Source organism: Rattus rattus, chromosome 18 (assembly GCF_011064425.1).
Source record: "Rattus rattus isolate New Zealand chromosome 18, Rrattus_CSIRO_v1, whole genome shotgun sequence".
NCBI classification, from domain to species: Eukaryota; Metazoa; Chordata; class Mammalia; order Rodentia; family Muridae; genus Rattus; species Rattus rattus.
In genome coordinates this window covers 32,927,509-32,951,337 of record NC_046171.1, presented here as the reverse complement: position 1 = coordinate 32,951,337, position 23,829 = coordinate 32,927,509, and the positions used below count along the sequence as shown (strand labels likewise).

At 40.2% G+C, this 23,829-nt stretch overlaps 2 protein-coding genes across 2 annotated transcripts in view; one reads left to right on the top strand and one right to left on the bottom strand.

The window, feature by feature from the left end:
* Tbc1d32 (TBC1 domain family member 32) overlaps window positions 1-23,829 on the top strand; it is a 207,532-nt gene that overhangs the window by 83,750 nt on the left and 99,953 nt on the right. Inside the window, exons 21-22 of the mRNA XM_032888330.1 lie at window positions 9,764-9,880; window positions 14,504-14,592. Of these exons, the coding sequence (XP_032744221.1) occupies window positions 9,764-9,880; window positions 14,504-14,592 (206 nt within the window). The remainder of the gene's footprint in view (window positions 1-9,763; window positions 9,881-14,503; window positions 14,593-23,829) is intronic.
* The window catches only part of LOC116886871 (male-specific lethal 3 homolog), an 8,221-nt gene continuing 4,918 nt past the window's right edge, over window positions 20,527-23,829 (bottom strand). The window contains exon 3 of the mRNA XM_032888329.1: window positions 20,527-22,529. Within this exon, the coding sequence (XP_032744220.1) occupies window positions 21,087-22,202 (1,116 nt within the window). The 5' untranslated portion in view covers window positions 22,203-22,529 and the 3' untranslated portion in view covers window positions 20,527-21,086. The remainder of the gene's footprint in view (window positions 22,530-23,829) is intronic.

Sequence of the window (23,829 nt, the reverse complement as noted above, 5' to 3'; positions counted from 1 at the left end):
AAGAGTCTACCAGTCAAGGAATACAACAGATATCTATGTGACAATGGAGTCCATTCCCTCCATAAAGAAAAAGGAAATTAGTTACCTGCAGGGAAATGGATGGAATCAGAGATCAACATGTTAACCAAATCAGCTAAGTTCAGAACAAATGCCACATTCTCGAACATTCAGAACCTAGATTGGCCAATGGCAGAGAAAACTCCTGCCAGCATTCTTGTAGGGTTGGTGGGGTCCCGCATCAACTCTGCCACCACAAGACACAGCCGTACTGGTAGGCCATGAGAGTTGACAGAGCTTACCTTACACTGCCCTGGGCGGGCAGGTATCCGGCCAGGGGTCCCCAGGCTTGCAAGGAGGCCGGGTCCCTTGAGTTCTCAGGCTCTTGGATACCCAGGCACCACTGGGAGCTGTGGAAGAGTGTAGAAAGGAGTGGGGATCCACAGGCTGGATCTAGCCTGGGGCTGAGGGGAAAAAAGGGAAGCTCTGGTTGGTCCCAGGGAGATAAGGCCTTGGCTTGTAGGCAGTTGGCCTGAGCTTGGCAACAGCCTTGCGTGGGAGTGCAGAGAGGCCTTCTATGAGAGAATAGAAGATGGTGGGAGATGGTGGCGGCTCTGTAGACAAAGGCCTTCTCCACGGCTCCCCACAGTGGATCCCGGTGAAAGGAGGCAGTCCATGGTTTTAAGGCATTTATTATCATGGTGGAAAGTGGATGAATAGAACCATATCCCACTTTTCAGGGTATGCCTGAGGTTAGATACCTTTTTCAGAGAGGGGTGTCTGGGAAGGAAATCTTATTGGCTAAGCCTTCAGGCCTTTAGGTACCTCATTAAAATGGAGCCACAGGTTGTGTCCTCTACCTGTGGAGGAGCTTGGGGCATCGTGCTTTCATGTCTGATGGTCACAAATCTATGGAGGGCAGTGGCTAGTGACAGGGGCCTGCTGCCCTGGAAGCACCTACCATCTATTGGGGTCACTGGGGTTTCTAGCTTTAGCTCAACCAGGAATCAGGCTTCCTTTCCTGGTCCCGCACATACTTGCCCTTCACATATGGCCAAGGACAGTCTCCAGGTAGAGGTTTAAATTTTCCAGAAAGGAAGAGGGGATTGCAGATAGCTAAGACTATAGAGTATGTAGCCACATCAACGTGAAAATTGGGCACATCATTATATGACTCCATACAGTTACAGAGTCCTTCATGTATGACATAAATCAGAACAATGGTGTAAGTTGTAGATCTGTATGAAATGTTTTTCATGCAGATTTAAGGATATTAAATTTTTATTCAAGTTATTTGACTTTCCATTGGGAATATCTGTATAAACAGTTAATTTTTCTAATAAAATTATATATTTTCTTAGTTTACATATTAAAATATCCAACAAATGGCAATTTATAGTATTAAACAGATCTAGCACCCACCATGAGATCTCAGTTATTCCACAGGTTCTTCTCACTTTTGGTTCTATTTTTTTTCTATTTTAAATTATGGTCAGTATATAATTACAGCCTCAACATATAAAGCAGTACATTAAAACATGCATTTGAATTCCAGGCCACTTCTTGTATCCCAATGGTCTCTCTTCAACTACATCATTAAATATGGTAGGCAGTGGTCCTGATGCTGAAATTTAAATATACAGAAAATAATAAAATAAAATAAAATAAACTGTATTCCTCCTAAGGTTCAATGAATATTGCAGAAGAGGGGACAGAAAGATCCAAAGAACATCGGAGGTCAAGTAGGTCCTGAGAGAGAGCATCTTGTAGGTGTGACAGTACAAATGCACCATGAACTTGCAGTAGCTATGGTTGCCTACACAATATTAAGCCAGTGAATATTTAAGCATGGAGTTGGGAGGGGCTCATAACCCCCACCCTGTGTGTAGCAAGGAGTTATGGAGAGAACTGAGTTATGAGTATGATTAAAATACATTATAGTATGTGTAAAATTCTTAAAGAACAAAATGCTGATACTAATCTTAACTACATAGTTGTAGTGATCATGTCTTCAACATTCAGAACCACAGGAGGTTAGTGGGGTTCTACAATATTGAGCAATTCACTTTCCTGACATTTCCAGAAGTCCTATTGACCAATGTTTCCTGAGGAAACCACTGAAAAACAGTACAGAGAAGTCTAGCCTATAATGTTAAAAATTCTAAAAATGGAGCAAAACAAACAAACAAACAAACAAAAATGTAGAGGAAGTTGGGAGGTAAGAAACAAAGGAGGTACAGGAAAGTAGATAGCAAAAGAGTAGCCTGAAGTGCTCATAGTACTACAGTTGTGGAAGGTTTTAACTAGAGATCTTCAAAGCACACAAAAATGGTGATCTGGGTCCAGTGAGATGTCCCAACAGTCTTAATAAGTGAAAATGATGGTCACCAAGGCTGACAACATGAGTTCAAGTCCTCTGACCTTCACACATGCTGTATCACATAGGTTCGTGTGACACACACACACACACACACACACACACACCCCGAGTGAATAAATTAACAAATCAATAAGCAATTACAAAATGGTAAGACGTTGCAAGGATATGCTGTCTTTGTGAAATTCACTTTAAGTAAAGATGCAGATAGGTTCTGTGGAAATAAGTGGAAAAGGACCCATGGGAACATTATAGGGATCAGATGACTGGTATGGCCATAGTTGGTATATTAGTGAGCTTCCCATTGCTTTGATAAACACCATGGCCAACAGCAGTTCAGGGAGGGAAGGGTTTATTTGACTCATGTGTAGTAATCACACAGTCCAAGTTCAGCCGGTACTGAAGCAGAGACCTTAAAAGAAAGCACCTTATTGGCTTATTGCCCATGGCTAATCTGACTGGCTGGCTTATGAAGCCCAGGACCTCTTGTCCATAATAGGCTAGGCCCTCCCATATCTGTCATTAATTTAAGAAGCATGCACTGTAGACTTGTGTACAGCCTGGCTTGATGAATGCATTTTCTCAGGGTTGTCTTTCTAGATGACCCAAGCTTGTGTTAAGTTGACAAAACACAAGGGACAATAAAAATTTCTCAAACTGGGTGAAAATGAAAATACAATATATAATAATCCATGTATTTTTATAAAGTAGTAGTAAGAGGGATCTTTTTAGTATTAAAATATAAAAAAAACACTATAATGATTAAATTTTCTACACATTGACTACAACAAAAGGTCACACCACACTTAAAGCAAAGCAGATGCAAAAAGGAAATAAAAAAAATTCGAGCAGAAGCTAATGAAGCAGAACACAAATATAGTAGAGAAGTGTAATAGAGGGAAAAGATCTTTAAAATGATTAAAAATTGATACACTACTTATTAGATTGATGAAGAAAATCCTTAGGGTTACTAATATAGTAACTAATCCTGAATATTTAACAGTATGACCAATGATAGCATGGGTATTAAAAGATAACATTAATGTTCCAATCTACTTCATGATATTTATTAAAATAAAATTAGCACTTAAAATGTGCTTAACCAAATTGGCCCAAAGAATTGAGTTAAAGTGGTGGGACCTTGGAGAATGGAGCTGATCCGTGAGGCTGACTGAAGTCGGAGGCACTAGCCAACATTAATCAGAGCATCGGACAGTTTATACTGAGAGCTAAGACAGGTCTTAAATGAAGCTTCATGAGTCCAAGCTGTGTACAGTCACAAGGACAAGCAGCACGTGGCAAAAAAGAGGTTTTCCATGGAGTTGATATGAAGGGTAGTGTAATAACTTAAGTAATATCTGCAAACAACAGTGAGTAATTTGAAGTAAACTCATGCCTACCCACAGCATCTGGGAGAAGCACGAAAACACATTCCAAGAACAATTCCACATTTTGAAGAGACAGAGGCTCAAAACTGCCTTGTTTTCTTGGAGTGTTTTTGCAAGCACTCTGAATTCTCCTCACAGGACTCCATGCCTAGAACATGTTCTGACAGTTAGGGAAATGAACTTTGTCAAGAACCTCCTCATAGACAAAACGAGATGTCTCTACCTGTGGATTTTAAAATATCTGTAGGAAATAGGGAATCGATTGCAGGTGAGTTCTTTCAGAAAACAAAAATTGAGGAAACACTGATATGAAAACAAAAGCCTCTTACCCAAAGAGAAGAAAGGGAGACTAAGACCCCATGTAAATATAGATTAGAAAATGCAATAATGTTAAAGAATGGATGTCTCCACTACCACTAAGAAGGCAGTCAAATAATGTGAGAGTGCACCGAGAATGTTTAGTAGAGTTTTTAAATGGTATTAGAAATATATAAAAGAGGGGCTGGAGAGATGGTTCAGTGGTTAAGAGCACCGACTGCTCTTTCAGAGGTCCTGAGTTCAATCCCCAGCAACCACATGGTGGCTCACAACCATCTGTAAAGAGATCTGATGCCCTCTTCTGGTGTGTCTGAAGACAGTGACAGTGAACTAATATATAATAAATGAATAAACCTTTAAAAAAAAAGAAATATATAAAAGATTCATTTTTACATAAAATTCAAAAAATACATAAAAGTCATTTATTATAGTCATCTGAGATTTACCATAGAAATGTATGTTTATTTAATATTCTCAAAATTGTGATTCAACATATTGACAGAATAATAGAAAATCCCTAATTTTAGTAGATATGAATGACCACAATTTACAGAATTCTGTAATTATTTGTGGTTTAAAAACAAAAACAAAAAGGCCCTAGCTGGGTGGTAGTGCCACATGCCTTTGGTCCCAGCCCTCAGAGGCTGAGGTGGGCGAATCTCTGAGTTCAAGGCCAGTCTGGTCTACAGAGTAAGCTCTAGGACAGGCAGGGATACACAGAAAGGACCTGTCTTGAAAACAAAACAAAAAGCAAAGAAACAGTAACAAAAACTCTCATAGCGGAGTAGTCCTCCATCTGTAGTTTCAAGTTGACTTTGAAAATATGTAGATCGTATTATATATCTTAAAATATGTATTCTATATCAGCTATTATAATAATCATTTAAATATATTATATAATATATAATTTATAATCAAGGAATTTTATATACATTTACATAGTTATATGTATGTTATACATCTATGTATATAAATTTATATATATAAAATATACAATATTATATAATTGCTTAATATATTGTATGTCATATTTGCTATGTTGAAGCTGAAATTGATTCTCTCTTTGTTTATTCAGCAGTTTATTAGGTCTTATGTAATAGACCAGGAATAAAATTCAAGTCAGAAAGCAGCAGAGAAAGGTACCCAAGCCAGTACCTTCTCCTATGTGCATACGGTCCTCTCCCCAAATGATTGCTTCTTAAGCTTTCTCTTATTGGTCAGCTAAGCATACCCTTTAAAGTCCGTTGGCCTTGTCCTTGGATGGCGGCTGTCCTCCAAATGGTGTCCACCATTCAGTCACACTGACAGTTGGAATAGGTAACATGCACAGAGGTGGGAGGAGACTGCCTGGTGGAAAGGAAGTGTTCACATGCTGATAGCTGTCAAATCCTTAGCAGTCTTCTTCACTCCTTGCTTCCCAAACTCTACTTGTCATCTTGGCTGACCTTTCCCCTCCATAGATGTGCATTTTCTCGAAGTTATCTTTTTAAAAATACAATTTTATTAATCGATTGAGAATTTCATACATGTGCACAATTGTTTTGATTACACCCACATCTTCTCTTCCCCCTGGCCGTCTCTCACCCCATCCTTCCCAAACTTCATGTTGTCCTTTTCTTTTTTTCTATAACCCATTGAGTCCGGTTCATGCTGCCCCTGTGTACACGGGTGTGGGTGCATGACTGGAGAACTGGTTACCTATCAGGTACCACACCCTGAAGAAAACTTGGTTCTGCCCTCATCAGCCTCTGCAGTCCATGTTGAACTGTTGACTGGCTTGATGTTGTACAGGTCTCATGGAGGCCACCATGAGCAGGTACATTCATGCATGTACCAGTCCTGTCATGCCCATAAGCTACTTGTTTGCAAGCAGTCCTCTGGAACTTTCAAGTTTTCTGCCCCCTCTTCTACATTGTTCCCTGTCTCCAGGGAAGAAGGTGGAGTGTTGATATCTAATGTGTGGTTAAACACTGCATAAAATTTTATTCTCTGTACATTGACCTATTCTGAGTGTCTATGTTAACCACTGGAATATATTATTCACTGGAAGCAGAAGCTTTTCTGATGCGGGCGGAGACTTACACACTACTCTACGGGCATTGAGATGAGTGTTGGAAGGGGATGCAGAGATGGTTAAGAGCACCTCCTGCTCTTCCAGAGGATCTGCATTTGGTCCTAGCACCTACATTGGTGGCTCAAAACTATCTGCAACTTCCTCTTCCAAGTAATCTGATGCCTTCTCTGACCTCATAGCACCCTAGGCACACACATGGTGTGCATACATATAAGTAGGCAAATAAATAAAATAAGTCTTAAAGAGAAATTAAAATATTGAGAAAGAAAACGCATGACTCTTTTGGGGCACTGAAATCTGATTCCTAGAAACTGTGTCAGGTAGCTTACAATTACTTTTAATTCCAGCTTCACGGGATCGAGTACCCTCTTCTCCCTTTTGTGGGCACCTGAGCATACATTGGATGCATTAACACAGACACAGTCACATATGGATAAACTTTAAAAATATCTTAAATGGGAGAGAGAAAAAAATCCAAGAGTAAATATTTCAAAGTCAGTTTGATAGTATGTCCACTTAGCAAAATAGTAGTGGTAGGTTCTTTAAGATCTGTGATTTCTCAGCCACAGATTTTTGGCCAGGTTTAAAATATCAGTATGGAGTAGATCTTAAATCCATGACGACAACAAGTGATAGCTCGATGTTTTTCTGGTTGCTGGGGTGTGACCCAGGATGCTATGCACACTAAGTGTGTTCTCTGCTGGGGTCAGCATTGCCCATACTTCATTTCCCTCCTTGGGTCACTTTCTGATGGGCCCCTTAGAGACCTGATATATTAGGACTATCTCTGTCTCTCTTGAAATCAAAATTAGTTTCATACCCCCTAATATTCTTGACTACACACCCAAATTATTTTGTTTAGCAAATTCTTTCTGTAGTACAGGATAATTCGTACTTCTTTCCTGAAAATACTGCTCCCTTTTTCCCAGAGGGTGGATCATACGTGCAGAGCATTTCTACCTGTTCCAGGCCCGTTCTCTGTAAACCACACCCCCTGCATCCGCTTACAGTGTAATCCTCCTCATCCCCTCTGAGCTCTCTGCAGAGCATAGTACCCACCAGGCCATTTATGGTCCTCATGCAGTGACCTCACAGTGTGCTTGCCTGGCCTCAGGGACTATTTCTTCATTTATGTTTTAATTGACATCTGGCACAACTAGGATGGGCAGTAGGCACTGAAATATTTAGTTCATAAGAAGTTTGTTAAAGTAATTTTAAGCTTTAAATGCCAATATTAAAAATATTAATCATGAGCCTTCAGCTAGCTTAATTAGCATTATTGCATAAAACCTTGTTATTCCCAAATACAGGATGAGTACATAGATGTTTGGTGCTCTTTCGATTTTAGGATTATATATGATACCAGAAACACATTTAATGTACTTTTGTGGCAACTGATGACAGCATGGAAAATATTTTCATCCCTGTGAATGCTTAGCACATTACAGTTTATAATATGTTAAGTGCCTTTAAAATTGTCTAGTGAGTGAGAAATGGATTTATTTGTTCTTGCAGTAATCTACTGAAACCTGCTCAAGTCTCTTTAACATTATCTGCAGGTTATTTGATTTCAAATACTGTAATTTGATGTTTTCCTTTGAAGCCCTACTTAATTTGCTTCGAGTAGTTTATCAGAAATGACTACGATTATATGCCGACAAAATTACTTTATCTCTTTGAAATGAGACTCCAGAAGCATCAGTAGAGCTGTCTATGTAAATAATAAGAAACCCTCAGTGTGTCACTATACAACTGGTAAAGAAATGGTCTTCCCCGTCAAAACGGATGTTTATCCCCTTGGTGAATTGTATTTGTGATCCATTGCTGTAGAGAGGAAGAGATTTACTTATTATATGTAAACAGTGCTGGATTAGCATCACGAGATGTTTAAAGCATTGTTTACTTTTCATGATTTACCCTTGATATATTCTCTGGACATTAAAATAAATTTTTCAAAGTTATATTGGAAGCTGAAAATTATTCTTCTATTAACATCTGCCTGGTGAATTTGTTCGTATAGTTGTTTCATTGGTGGCCATGAGCCCTTGGGTTCCCTTGTAGGTTCTTTCATAGTAATTTAGAGAGACAATTTCTCTACCTTGCTTTTCCCTCTCCTCACTATGCTCATCTAGAGCAAAACTTTCCCTGTGTAGGGCAGTATTCTCTTAACTAAGAAAGCTCTGAAAAGTTTAGCTAAACCAATACACTGATTCCTTGGTAATTTTACTGTTATGCTAATATATATTAGGTTTAAATCCTTGCTTGTTATTGTTGGTAAGAAACTTGATCTTTGTTTTAAGAGGCTGTATCTGAGGGGGGAAATGTACACACCTTAGACTTAAAGAACATTCATTCTTTATCCAGAGATACAGTTTGCTATACATCACCATATGCTGTATATATTCACTCTATGACCACTGTAACATGATAAAAGATACTCTACTATGTATAAGGAAGGAAAAGGAAGTGGACTCTACTTTTCCTAATTACAAGCAGGAACTAGACAGTGGCTAACCCTGTTAAATGGTATCTGATGGTTATGCTTTCATTTGCAGAGAGACCTAATACAGAAAAAGTAAAAAAAAAAAAAAATCTGTATTAGTTCTTATATGAATGTGTTATTAGCCAAGCCCTTTATTACAAGTTCACATCAAATAGTTTTTGTATTTCCCTCATATTTAGATTTTTCTTACAGTGAATAATCTCATTCACAAATTTTCAGTCTACTATAGTTTTAAAATCTCTAACTTTTAAGCACAACACAATACTTACTAATAACTGTGTCAAACTTTGGCAAAAAAAGATGGCGTCGAGTAGAAAGAAAGTGAAACTTTTGAAGTAAGTGCAGATGAGGGAAGGTTGAGCAGGTTAGCAGGGGAGAGAAGTTCATGTAGCTGGCAGTTAGTGAAGGAGATCATATAACTTTATATTGGGGAATGATGAGAATGAGGCTTTTGAGATGGAGAAGAAGGCCCTGAGAGTTGTCTGGATACCCATGGAATGCCTTTAAGCTAGGAGCTGGGAATGAATGTGTGAGAGAGAAATATATCTAGCTGCTGTTGAGTACATGAACAGAAGTGTCATAGGGAGATACACTTGGCTTACAAATGCCATGGGGAACCTGGTCTCATTAGACCAGAACAAAGGAGCTGTTTTCATAGGAAGGCCATGGCTTTGGAAAATTAACTATGCTATCTAGGTTATGTTGATTTTCACTGAATCTAGTAGCAGATAATTTTATAGCTCAAGCCTGAGAATATATAGACTTTATTATTTTGCTGTAGAGCATTGCTCATTTTGTAACTCCTTAGTTATAAAACAATAAGGGAACATTTTGCTTTCATCAAAATCTAACTTGAGGAGTCACAGAGCATTCTGCAATGTTTTCTAACTCTCATATGTGTTTCTTGTATGTGCTTTAGAAGCTCTTAGACTATTGCTATTTTTGTTATTTTTTTAACGTATTATGAGTAGATATCTCACACTGACAGTAGATTTATTGAAAAAGCCAGCCCTCATAGACATTCAGCTATAACATCTACACAAATGACTCTTTCTGTGCAATATTGAAAATAACGAGTTATTTCAATGTTTCTTCCCTTTCTCCAGTCCTTCCTCGCGCTGGTGAACCTGTTGTCCTTCCCTGCAGTATATGAGCTAACAGCCAATCAGGAGCTTCCTAATAAGGCAGAGTATTCTCTTCGTGAAGTTCCAACATGTATCATTGTAAGTCACTTTCTTTCAACTGCTCTGTTTTCTAATTGACTGCTGTTTGAGATTCGTAGCAAAAGTTATTAATTTTACAAATACACAAGATACTCCGTGCTTACTAATGTGTAAATGGATTATGCATTGCTACTGTATCAACTTTTGAGTTATCTACCAGTGGAAACTTTGGTCCAAGCCACAGAGCTGTTCCTTTACCTATCAGAATGCAAAGCTAACCCTCTACAACCAGGAAAGCATCTTACCATATGTACAAGCCTCTTATAAATGAGACTAAGATGGTTGATTATCTTATATGGGTAATATAAAGCCATTCTTACTCCCTGACTAGGATAATTGGGAATAAATTATATTCAAAAAGTCCAATATATTTTCAGCCTATGTATACAGAATTCCTCTTTGCTAATCCAACCCTGGATCATGGTCTGACTGGTAGCTTTCTGAACTTAGTCTCAATGAGTACAGTGGTATCCTTTGAAACAGGCTATCTGTAGATTGTTTACCAGTTCTGGGCCTTAAACTGGCTTGCTGCTGGATCAGTTTGATTTAAGAAGCTGATTCCTTTCCTGACATGCTGTGGTGCTTAAAAACCAAATCTCCCATAAGGCAGGCTTCCCGAGAGCTCCACTTTCTTCCCTTGGTGGTGATACATCAATGTAATCCGCTTTGACGAAGAACTTACTTACTATATCACTTGTCTGAAGGACATTATCACTGATAGATGGTTTCTCCCTTTCCCATGGCTCACTGTGTGTAATCCCATCCCTTCTGATCATTTTAGTCATCCCAGTCTACTGCTTCCATTCAGAACCAGAGCCTCAGATCTCCCAGGGGTCACCAGCTGTCGGGTGCTCAGCTTTGTATTTCAGGCTGTGCTGCTTTGTTTTAACTGCTGAAGACAGAGGTGGGCAGCTGTGGAGAGGATGACTTTGCAGCTGTGTCGTTCAGTTCATCACATGATGATGGAAACAAAGTGTGCCCAGCTAGGAAAAAGACTCTTAAAGATTAAAAAAGGAGTCCTTTTATTTTCTATCATTCAGTCATAGTTTTACTTAAACTTATTTATTAGTTATACATTGCTATAAAATACCGATAAATTTGTGAATGTATAGATGTGTGTGAGGTTATATGTGTGTTATGATATATGTGTGTGTGTATGTATATATACATACACACACACACGCACATATATATATATATGTGAATGGGATAGGATCTCATGTAGCTCAGGGTCGTCTTTAACTTGCAATAAATTCAAGGATGTCCTTGACCTTCTGATCTGTTGTTTCTACCTGCTGAGTGCAGGAATTGCAGGCATGAGCTACCATCCCTAGTTTATCATATTAGAATCAAACCCAGGACCTGGTGCATGCTAGGAGACATCTGCGTTATACCCTACCCCAATATATGCATTCTTAAGTATTGAGCCTTCTATCCTACTAGGTTAAGGTTACCCTGTTTTCTTAGATAGGGCTTTACTGCTGTGAACAGGTACCATGACCAATGCAAGTCTTATAAAGGACAACATTTAAATAGGGCTGGCTTACAGGTTCAGAGGCTCAGTGCATCATCAAGACAGGAACATGGCAGCATCCAGAAAGGCATAGTGCAGGCCGAGCTGAGAGTTCTATATCTTTATCTGAAAGCTGCTAGCAAAACACTGGCTTCCAGGCAGCTAGTACTCAGGATTAAAACCACTCCCACAGTGACAAACCTACTTCAACAAGGCCACACCTCCAAATAGTGCCACTCCCTAGGCCAAATATATACAAACCATCAGTCACACCTGTCCTTTTTTGCTGTGCTTTAGTTAGTATTTATCAAATATATTTTAATTGATTTATTACTTCGTCCTCTCATAAACTCATTCCCTCATCCCCGATCCATGTGCTGGGACATTTTCTTGACACCTTTCATGAAGGCACTGATACATTTCATTTGACTTTGTCTCTTACCTAAACCTTCCTTTGCTCGAATGGCCATAAAAATATTCTCTATTTAAATTCGCTGATACACTTATATATAAAGTTCATAAGTCTGTACTCAGGATGTCCACAAAACAGGGCTTTGTGTTTGGTTTTTAAATACTTAGTTCATTTGTCCTTGTTTTTGGAGACATAGTCTCTCACACTGAAGCTCAGGGTGGGCCCAGCTCACTGTGTAGCCCAGCCTGCTCTCAAACTCAAAGCAGGCCTTTTGCCTCAACTTCTTTCTTGTGATTTCCAGACTGGTTGTACCAGCTTGTAATTCCATCAACAATGGAGGAGTGTTCCTCTTTCTCTACATCTTCACCAGCATCTTTGTCACTTGAGTTTTTGATTTTAGTCATTCTGACTGGTGTGAAGTGGGATCTCAAGGTTGTTTTGATTTGCATTTCCCCGATGTCTAAGGATGTTGAACATTTCTTTACGTGCTTCTTGGCCATTCGATATTCCTCAGCTGAGAAATCTTTTTAGCTCTGTAGCCCATTTTTTAATAGGGTTATTTGTCTTCCTGCAGTCTAACCTCGTGAGTTCTTTGTATATTTTGGATATTAGCCCTCTATCAGCTATAGGATTGGTAAAGATCTTTTCCCAATCTGTTGGTTGCTATTATGTCCTAATGACAGTGTCCTTTTCCTTACAGAAGCTTTGCAGTTTTATGAGGTCCCATTTGTCGATTCTTGATCTTAGAGCATAGGCCATTGGTGTTCTGTTCAGGAAATTTTCTCTGTGCCCATGTGTTCCAGGTTCTTGCCCACTTTCTCTTCTATTAGTTTGAGTGTATCTGGTTTGATGTGGAGGTCCTTGATCCACTCGGACTTGAGCTTTGTACAGGGCTATAAGAATGGATCGATTTGCATTCTTCTACGTGCTGATCGCTAGTTGAACCAGCACCATTTGTTGAAGATGCTGTCATTTTTCCACTGGATGGTTTTAGCTCCTTTGTGGAAGATCAAGTAACCATTGGTGTGTGGGTTCATTTCTTGGTCTTCAGTTCTATTCCATTGATCTACTTGCCTGTCTCTGTACCAGTATCATACAGGTTGTTTTGTTTTGTTTTGTTCTGTTTTGTTTTGTTTTATCACTTTTGCTCTGTAATACAGCTGGAGGTTATAGGGATGGTGATTTCCCCAGAAGTTCTTTTATTTTTGAGAATAGTTTTTGCTATCCTGGGTTTTTGTTATTTCAAATGTGTTTGCAAATTGCTCTTTCTAACTCTGTTTAGAATGGGGTTAGGATTTTAATGGGGATTTCATCGAATCTGTAGATTGCTTTCAGCAAGATAGCCATTTTTACTATATTAATCCTGCCAATCCATGAACATGGGAGATCTTTCCATCTTCTGAAATATTTTTCAATTTCTTTCTTCAGAGACTTGAAGTTCTTGTTATATAGCTCTTTCACTTTCTTGGTGAGAGTCACACAATGGCATTTTATATTATTTGTGACTATTGTGAAGGGTGTCATTTCCCTAAATTTTTTCTCAGCCTGTTTATCCTTTGAGTAGAGGAAGGCTACTTATTTGTTTGAGTTAATTTTATATCCAGCCCCTTTGCTGAAGTTGTTTATCAGATTTACGAGTTCCCTAATGGAATTTTGGGCTTACTTAAGTATATTATCATATCATCTGCAAATAGTGATATTTTGACTTCTTTCTTTTTCAGTTTGTATCCCTTTGACCTCTTTTTGTTGTCTAATTGCACTGGCTAGGGCTTCAAGTCCTATGTTGAATAGCTAGCGAGAAAGTGAGCAGCCTTGTCTAGTCCAGCGTATCCTTTCAGATCAGTACAGACTAAGGCTGGTCTTCAGTAACAACAAATTGACAGAAAACCCACATGCACATGGAAGCTAAACAACAAAACCAGGAGCTCCCTTAACTTCTTAAGTGGTGGGATTGTGCCTTTGGGTCGTTACATCAGGCAAAACGCAGAGCTTTAAAGGAAACTTTGCAGAGATGGCTGCATCGACACAGAAACTTGTGTGGTGCACTAATGCCGTCGGTGCTTGCGGTAGCATTCTGCTCCTGCTTTTGAGGGACGGCTACATAATGGGACATCCGGAGGGACTTTAGGAGACTAGTGCTGGAATCTCACCTGTAGTCTTCTTGCCTTAATAGCTCTTAAGTAGACTAATCTCTCTGTTTGTCCTTCTGTCTACTGATCATGTATTTGTCAGTCATCTTTCTTTGTTTCCTCCATGATGACATTATTCTTCCAGTGCTATGAACTGCCGATTTCTACACATAGTCTCAAATAGCTACCCCATAAACATGTTCATATCAACTGTTGTTGCTTCCCATTCGTAGATTTTATGTTGGCTTTTATCATCACTCTGTATTGTGGGCCCTCCTGTCTTTATTTCCTTCCTCATGCAGTCTGCTAGCCAGGTTGAAAGTCGGGTGTGTGCTCTGCTTCTTCATTTGGACGCAGTTTAGAAGCTTTTCCAGCCAGAATGGTCAGGCCTCGCCTAGACCACAAACGCTAGGATGGGTCTGGGCATCTCTCATTGTACTCCTCGTGGCTTCGGGTGTTCCAGGGGGAATCCATGATTTGGAGTCCCAAACTTAAATGTATATTTATCGCTTTGATTGCTTCGAACAGCTTCTGTAAACAGAGTCTCACTGTTTCTTTGTTATCCTTAGGATATATTGGATAGGCTTATCGTTTTGAACTCTGAAGCTAAGATTCGGTCTTTACTGAATTATGAACAATCACACACCTTTGGCCTGAGGTAAGCTACTCAATTTAAAGCATATTTTACAAATTACAGGCATTGAGCATTAGTTCTTTATATATCCTGTGTGAATATATAGTATATATACATGTGTTGAAGGTGGTATATGGGCATGGGGAGGCAACTTTGAAGTCAGATGTCTTGCATGGTTCCTCTCTCCTTTATTGACACAGGGTCTGTCAGTGAACCAACATTGACTGGTTGGCCAGTAAGCTTTGGGCAACCTGCCTGTCTTTGCCTACCTGCACTGAGGTTCCAGGACAGTCTGACCTCTATGTAAGTGCATGGGATAGCTCAAGTCCTCATGTTTGTACACAAACAGTTTACCCACTGAGCTGTCTCTATAGCCCAATTATCCATACTACTAGAAAATGCTAAAGTGGGTTAATTTAAAAGTCATATGTAAAGATAGTCTGTCATTCCATAACATTATAATGACACTTGGGGTTTGTCACAGCAGTCTTTATATGATTAGTGGCTGTTACCTTTGTTCAGCATATAGGGACACATCAAGTACTGTTTTCATCGAGATTTCTTAGGAGTCACATGGAGATTCTCTCATCTGGTTTGTGATTAGACCCTTGCCATAATAAAGCTTTGAAACAGGAGTATACATGGGTGGTTGTTCTTGAGGCCCAGACCTTGCCTCTTGGTGTTGATCATTGATTCTCGAGGTTTAAAGCTTCCTTGTTGAGTTCATATTCCTTGATATTTTATTTAGCATATTCCAATAGGGAAGGATGTGCCTTTGACCAGACTTAGGAATCCTCAGTATTTTGGTCAAATGTGTATGTGTAGCTTTCTTTCCCATCTAAAAATGACTGCCTTGAAAAACAGCTGATTTAATGAGAATTTCTTTTCATAGGTCCATGGGTTTCTATTGTATTAGTAAAGTAACTTTCTCAGTATGAGGGAGGCCAGGGAGATGTGCTGCATAAGAAATACATCGAGTGCTGTTCTAAAAGGAGGAGTCTTTGCTGCTAGTGCGTCTCCCATCTGTATACTTCTTACTTTTTACTTATTCATACCTGAACTTAATTTTTTGACTTCTTGGTTAAAATATAAAGAGGCTGCAGCTATTAATATTCTTTTAGATATTGTGCTATTTATCTCAAAACATGTTTTCACATTAAATTTTAGCTATTGATCTGGGACATCGCATAGCAAGAAGACACCGTATTGTAGATTCAATAGAATTGTTTTGTATTTTGAGTAATTGAAAATAGATTTTAGTTTCTTACTATATACCAAGTAGATACCTTTTCCCTCTTGTGTATTCCTTTCAAAGTTTGCATTTATTTGTTTAGTGTGTATGCATTTATTTGCACAGTGTGACATGGGTGGTGGTCAGGGGCAACTTGGGAGTTGGTTCTGGGGCTTGGAACTCAGATAGTCAGGCTTGGTGGCTAGTGACTTCACCCCGCCTTCTGTCACCTTACATCTCTTGTGTGATATTTTTAATAACTGTTCTTAAGAAAAACGATTCCTAGGATTTTGTTAAATTAGACAAAAGAATGTAAAATTGAAAGTTTGTAATGAGTATTTTCTGCATCCTTTCTACACAGTCTTATTGAAAGTGTGTGGCCATCCTTCTGCTGATAGAGAGAGAGCTCCTTTCTAGCATTCTGAATTCTGGACGGGCAGGACAGTATTCCTGTGTGAGCTGCACTCATACAGCTGTCAAATGCAGGACACTCACCACACTATCCTTACAGGGGTGTGGGAATTACACACCAACAATTCAGCGGGCTTTCACACTCTACTGAAAGTTCTCACAAATGGTCCTTTGTGTTTTTTAATACTTAACCAGCTCTATTCTGTTTTATGTTTTACTAGCAAACTAATATTACCAGGCCAGCCATCTTCAACACACTGCAGAGTAATTTGCTACATTCCCACCTTAGTGTTCACAGAAAAGGACTGTGTGTGGAAAGGGTTGCATGTTAATTTGGAGCTCTCTGGCAGTTCCTTTTTTCAATCAGAATTTTGCTATTTTAAACATTACAAGTGATTTGTGTATGTGCCTATGCAAACACACCAGCATAAATCATACATGTAGAGTTGTTTATGGAGGCTAGTGAGGGTGTTGCATCCCTAGTAACTGGAATTTCAAATGATTGTGAGACATCTTCTTGTAGGTCCTCTGCATTTTTTTTTTTAAGGAATTGCATTCACTATTTTTCTCCTTGGCTGTACCAAAATACCTGACGGAAGCAAGTCATGGAAGGAAAGGTGTATTCAGTCCCCCAGTTTCAGGTACATTCCATCATATCAGAAAGGCATCATGGCCTAGCTAGAGGCAACTTTCCTTATTGTATTTCCGTTAGGGATCTGAGAAAGATGGACGCCGGTGCCCAGGTGGCTTTCTGCATTTTATGAATCTAATGCCCTCAGCCTATGGGAAGGTGCTGCCCATATTTAGAGTCTCCTTATCTCAGTAAACCCAATCTAAGATACCTCTCACGGGTATACTGAGTCTCATCTCCTGAGGGAATCCAGAGCCTGTCAAGGTGACCCTGAGTATTTACCGCCATCATAATTAACGTAGTTTCCTTGTATTCAGAAGAATTTTCATTGCCTCATTCAGTTATCGTTTGAGGGAATTAGCTCATTTCAGCCCATCCTTCAGTGTTCATTGAGGTATCATATGATAGACTGTGGTGTCCCATTATGCCTGAAACCTTCGCTTCTGTGCTTTGGAAGTTTACCTGGAAATTTCCCTTTGTACAGCCACAGTGCTGTGCTTGGACTCTATCTGCATTGTGATATCCTTCTGTCGCTTATACCAATCTCTGCTTTTCTCTGCTTCAAAACTCTAGAAATAGCATTAATGGTCCATTTGCAACAACTTGTGTCTAAACACAGCACTGAGACTAAAACGAGATTCAGTGAAATGTGGTTTATGGCTTTTCACGTTTCCATAGCATCACAGATTACTGAGAACTTTGAAGTCCAATTTGCCAAGATGGTCTTAGAGAGCTTTCATGGTAATTCTCTCTCACTCAAGAGCACTGCTTCTTTGATTAGTCCCCGTGCTCCTTCTTTCTGGATCATTCCTAGCAGGGTGAGGCTGTGTCCATACACCCACCCTCCGCTGAGCCAACTACACATTGTAAGGTGCTTGGCCCTCCAGCTCCCTGCAGCCAAGCTCTTTCTCTTCCTTGCATTCGTTCACCTCTGTTTCCTTCTCAGCCAACTTCATGTTGGCTCTGAGTTTGTAACCTGTCAGAGCTGGGCATCCTTGTGTTTCAAGACCAAGGTCACTGTCTGTTGGTGATTCTAGTGCATCCTTTTGTGCTTGATTCTCATCCCGTTTTAACTTTCAATAGCATTTGAAATAGTGGGACATTGATTTTTATGTGTTAAAAAAATTGTGTTTGGACATAGTGACACATGCCCGCAATCCTAGCATTTGAGAAGTATAGTGGGATAAACAAGAATTATTTAAGGCTATCCTTGGCTATATGGTGAGTTTGAGGCTAGAGTGAGATATATTCAACTCTCATTCAAAAAACAAAATCGAAAAATACATTTTTGCTTCACTAATACTACATATGTCTGTAGCTGTAACGTCTAAAACGTTCTCTGAGAGTAATCTTTGAAATACTGTAGGTTTGGTTCTGGACAAGCCTCCCAACCCCAATACTCTTATTACGTTTGGCCTTTTGACATCTCAATTCACACATTTCTCAGGCATCAGAAACTTAATATGTCAAAAATTGAACTCTGGGATCTCCTATTCCTCCCACAAAAGCAAACAAAATGAATCTTTTGTTTTTGTATCATTCAGCAGCCCACCCATCTCTTTGGTTGCTTTATTTTGAAAGTCATCTTTTTTTCTATTTTTCAGATAGTAATTTATCTTTATTATAAATAAATTAACCAATATGGGAAATTAAGTAGAGTAAGTTAAGTGAAATTCCTATCAATTCACAGTATCATTATGAACATTGAAGAAAATTATTCTAGACATCACTGTTAATATGCACACATAGAAATTAATTCAGTTATGTGGATGGAATCGAGTGCCACTTTCAATCCTACCTGAACTCCACAGGCAGGAAAAGACACCCTAGTGAGATGGAAGGAATTGCTGAATTTCAAATAACTTCAGTCAGTACTTTCCTCAGGATCCCTGTAAGGTTAAGAAGTAAGATGATGTAAAATCCTTCAAGAGATCTGAGCATATATTCCTCTTTGGACAGGGCTGATGGACTCTATGGTGAGGAATGAGGACATTAGTGTCCCTGTTGGCCTCCCACGTCCCCTGGCTCTGTCTTCATCTGTTTTATGTTGTCATCTTCGAGGCTAATTATGGAACATTTTATTTGCTCTGTGGTTCTTATGGCTGGGAGGTCTGAAAACCACGGTGCTGGTGTCCATACCATAGCCAGAAAGGGCCCTCCCCATGCCAGGAGCCAGAGCTCGTGTGGGAAGACTGGAAGCTGAAGGGTGCAGAGCCAGACTGGTTCCTCGTTACAATTAGGATCTGGTAATAAAACTCACCAGGGCCTTATGGGAACCTACAGGGGCCCGGGGGGAAGTCAAGTGTTGAAGGTGACATCCCGTCAACCTGTCTCTGTATTCTAGGCCCTACCTGTTAGATGGTGTACACTTACCAAGCTTCTACTACATGAACCCATGAGTAGTGCACTCCACCTACACCTACACCATGAGTTCTCAGGTTTGCCTAATTCTGAGCCTGCCTTCATGAGTCAAAGGCCATCCCTTCCTGCTCAGTCTCCTGAGGGGACTATATGTAATTTCAAGTTTTACCCATTGGCAGCTGGAGATATTATCTAATGGATTAAGATTAACTAATGGGTTGTTCTTCCAGAGGACCTGGGTTCAATTTCCACCACCAACATGGTAGATCGCAACTACCTGGAACTGCAGTTCCTGGAAAGTTAATGCCTTCTTCTGGTTCCTATGGACACCAGGCGTACACACGGTACACAGACAATGCACCCGCATACATTAAAAATAGTTCACTCTGCTTCTGGTCACTTAAGAGCTGTTTTGTTCTAAAAGAGGGTGATCAATGGCCAGGGGGTAGGATGTGGTTATTAGTCTCTCCAACCCTATTGTCTCCCAAGTATTCATAAATTAATAAATTAATGCAGGAAATAAAGTGATATTAAGCCTCCGTTCTCTTTTCCCATTTTGAAAATCAGAGCGAGACACCTTTGGAGAGCTTTCTTGATCTATGCCCTCCCTTCTGGTGCCCATTATTTATCTGTTCAGCTTTGTCTAATACTGAGGAGGGAGGCAGAGTCCTTATCTCCCTGAAGCACAGTGCTCTATGCTGCCTCTAGGTCTCTAGCACAGTCTTCACTTTTCCCTCCACACAGGAAATGGCCCATCGTGAAGGACAAAGCTTGTTCAGTCACAGACAGCAGATTCGCAGTCCCTTCCCAATGTGACCTTGGCTTTTAAGGTTACTCCCACAGATTGAGTCAACACTTTTCTTTTAAACATTTAGTTTTGTGAAACTGGTTAATGAAAAGAATTGCCTGAACTCTTTCATATTTCCTAAGGTTTAGCCGTTTAGTTTTCCTAGGCATCTGAAGTATTTAGAGAAATATTTTTCTTAGGATGTTTTATTTTAACCTAAAAACTGCTTATTTCATGGTAAACACCAAGTAACAGCATCATTCAGTATTGTTTTCTTTGTATCAGATTGCAAATTCTAATTTGTAAAATTGCCTTTTAGAATTTATATTTTATATAGTAATTCTTAAGTATACATTTAAACTTAATATAAAGTGTTAATGTAATGCTCTCATTGAGGCTATATAATATCTCATATTGTCAGGTTTCTCCAAAACAAAACTAGGGAATATACTTTGTACAACAGCTTATGAAATATTGGTTTTCTTTTAACTTTACATTTATGCATCAATAGTAAACTGTATAAAAAGAGAAGCTTTATGAATAAATTTTGTCAGACAAAAATGCTTTATTTAGACAACCAAAGATAATGCTTCACAGAAAGGGAACTTTTACAAATTCTATAGCTGCAAATTCTCTTTTGCTGTCAATGTTTGTTTTCCCCAGAATTTGAGATTGCCATATGTCCAAATATGAACTCATATATGCTGATCAGAGTCCTTCAATCTCATCACACTAGAAGGGTCTTCAAAAACATTTTGCTTGATGCTAAGAAAACTAAACAGTGTAACTCTCGTTAATGACCACTTGTGATGTCTACCACAACAGCAGAACCTATGCATAGTTTCATGAATGTTCCCTCACATACAGCTAGTGCAATGGCATGTATTTTTATAAATTAACTAATGAAGCAACTTTACCTCCGTACAGGCAAGAAAACAAAACAAAGCTCAGGAAGTACTTGTTATCAAAAATAACTGCAGTATGTGAACAACTCAAATACCGAAGCCTGCCCCCTCTCAGGGTCCCCACTCCCCCAAGGTGGGCCAACCTAGAACACAAAACACAGAGCCAGGTGGGACTGCAGAGACTTTAAAACTTTAACAGATTGTCCTGGGGTTCTTGCTGCTATAATGCGCCTCACAGGCAGAGACATAAGCTGACTCCAGGAAGAAGTCAGCCTGGTATTCTGCTAAGAACCTCAGAAAGAGATCCAAGTGCTTCAGTAGTGCCTTCAGATTCTTCTCGGAGAAAGACATCTTTCCAAGAATCTCTGGAAGTTTAACAAACAGTCGAAGTAAATGCTGTGCGCCATAAATGTAGGAGGGGGGAGGTGGCTGGTGTCCCGGGGGATAGTTGTCCGGCACAAGCTTCCAGGACAGGATCTCGTTTATTTCCTCAGTTGTCCCTTCAAAGCCAGCAAACATGGCACTCCCTTCCTTCCCGGGAGTCAGAGCGATGGGGGAAAGTGCTGTGCTGTGCACAGGTGTCTTTTGCAAGTGCGGGAACAGCTTGGGCACACTGCGCTTGGCCTGGGGCGAGGCCCGGTCCTCAGCCTGCCAGTGGCAGTGGGTGCTGTGGCGGGTGGACCGCCTGGGAGCCCGCGCGGCATCGGTCTCCACCCTGCGCCTCTTGGGGGCGGTTGGCCCCGCCATGGCCTGGCTCTCGGAGGGCTGTGGGGGAGACGGGCCGGGCCAGGGCGCCTCCTGGCTCCTGCCCGCATCGCTCGCTCGTTCCTCGGTGGGGAAGAAAAAGGTGGAGGAAGTGACCATTTCGTACTGGGCCTGTTCCTGAGGGTACAGCAGCACCAAGGGGAGCGCGTGGTCGAAGGTGATGCGCAGCCCGTCCGCCATCTCTCGGCACAGGCCCACGCTCCTCTCGGGCGCCGCGCGCTGGGGCTGCGGCCGGCGGTCCCCCGAGGCCAGTGCGCTTGCCGAGAAGTGGCGCACGTAGCACTCAAGGATGGCGCCCACATTGGTCTGGCAAGGCAGCCTCACCAACCGCCGCCTGCGGTTGATGTAGTAACAGTCGTCCGCCAGCCGCTGCTGGAGCACTTCCGGGATGGGGATGCGCACGGCCCGTTCGTCCGCTTCCCGTCTCGTGTGTGCCTCCACTTCTTTCTTGCCTTTAGGCTTTGGGTCGCCATCGCCTCGATCACTCCCTCCTTCATCCTTACCCTCGCCGTCATCCTTAGGAGCGCAGCCAAGTGTGGCCATGGTCGTCACCCGCAACGGGCCCCGCTCGCCCCTCTGGCCTGGGCGGCTCTAGCGCGCCGCTGCTTTTCTGGCCGGTTCACACTGTAACCTGAGACTTCATTTGTACCAGGGAGCCAGAGGTTTCGGGCTGTCACCTCCCATCTCAGCCATTCAAATGGATCAGAGAGTCTGGAACTTTCTGCCAGTTTTGTCTTCCTCAGTAACGATATGACGATCTCAGCGCTGCACAGCACTCGTGAACGCGGCAGCGGTCAAGCTGGAAACGCAGCACTTCCTGAGTCGAATTGAAATTCAGTTCGTTTTTCTTGGGGACCAGCCTCTATATGACTTTAGGAGAAAAAGAATAATACAAAATTTAGAAATAAATTTAGATTGGAAATTGGTCATTTTAATGTAATAAGCACAGTTGAGTGTTCGTTAATATTCCATTTTATCAAATCACCTAGTTATTTATTCTCAGGAACCCCGTTACTAGTTAAATCTGATTAACTTAGTAATGAGAGTTAAAATTACCTTATAGAAAATATTTAATATAAATTAGAATATAACCTTGACTACATATTGCTCATTTTTAAAATTTATGTGTTCACAATCACAAACACCCAGTACTTTCTCTTCTTTAAATTAATTTAAATGATTATCTTATTGCTAATTGTTTAATTGACAACTAATGTTTATTGTACATATAGAATCTCCAGTGTTTATAATTAGGATTCATGAACATTTTAATTAAAACCTATAGATAAATCTGTGGACCACTATAACTTTTTTCAACAAATTCTTACAATTGGTATTGTCAATGTTAAAGAATTGGCACATTTTCAAATTATACATTTCTATCTACCCTCTTTGCATGTCTCAAAGTTTGTGGCTGTCTCCATTCTGCCAATTTGATGAAATCTATTTCTTCCATTCAGTTGTTCACTGAGTCAGAAAATATTTAAGTCTCCACCAAGCACTATGCTACTCTATTTAGATATTCTTTGTGTGTGTGTTACTTGTGTGTCTTTTGTATTCTATTTATTTGGGTTCTTTTTTCTTCACATTGCTAATTTTTTCCCTCCTCTTCAAGGTCAGGGTGCATCTATTTCCCCCCCACAGTCCCCAGTTAGAAAAGTTTTGTGGACATAAGACTAGTCCTCTGTTATTTCTTTGTAAATGGCCAATGACTTCCATTAGTAGTTCTGGGGTGTTTGTTTTCTGATACAGTAATCTTGCTATGCAGCTAAGTATATCGACCACTGCTAGGTGCTGGGCACTGCAGATGTGTTCCAGTTCCCCTGACAATGATCATTCCGTACTAACCTGGTGTCTTGGTGCCCAGGCTTAAAGCATTGCTTTGAGCACACATACAGATTCTATCAGATTTGCAAAACATATAAATTCACCAATACATATATATAATATGTAAATTCAGTGTTCTCCTAATTTATACTCTCTCTATATATATTATATATATATATATATATATATATATATCAAAACTATGTATTTACAAAAGTGAAAGCTAAACTGAGGCCGTAGGAGGGTTTAAAACCTTTCTGCAACTCAGAACAGAGTGGGCTAAGTGAAAAGATTAACCAACGTTTCCACTCACTCTTCAGGGCTCATGCAGAGTCCTGGTGGC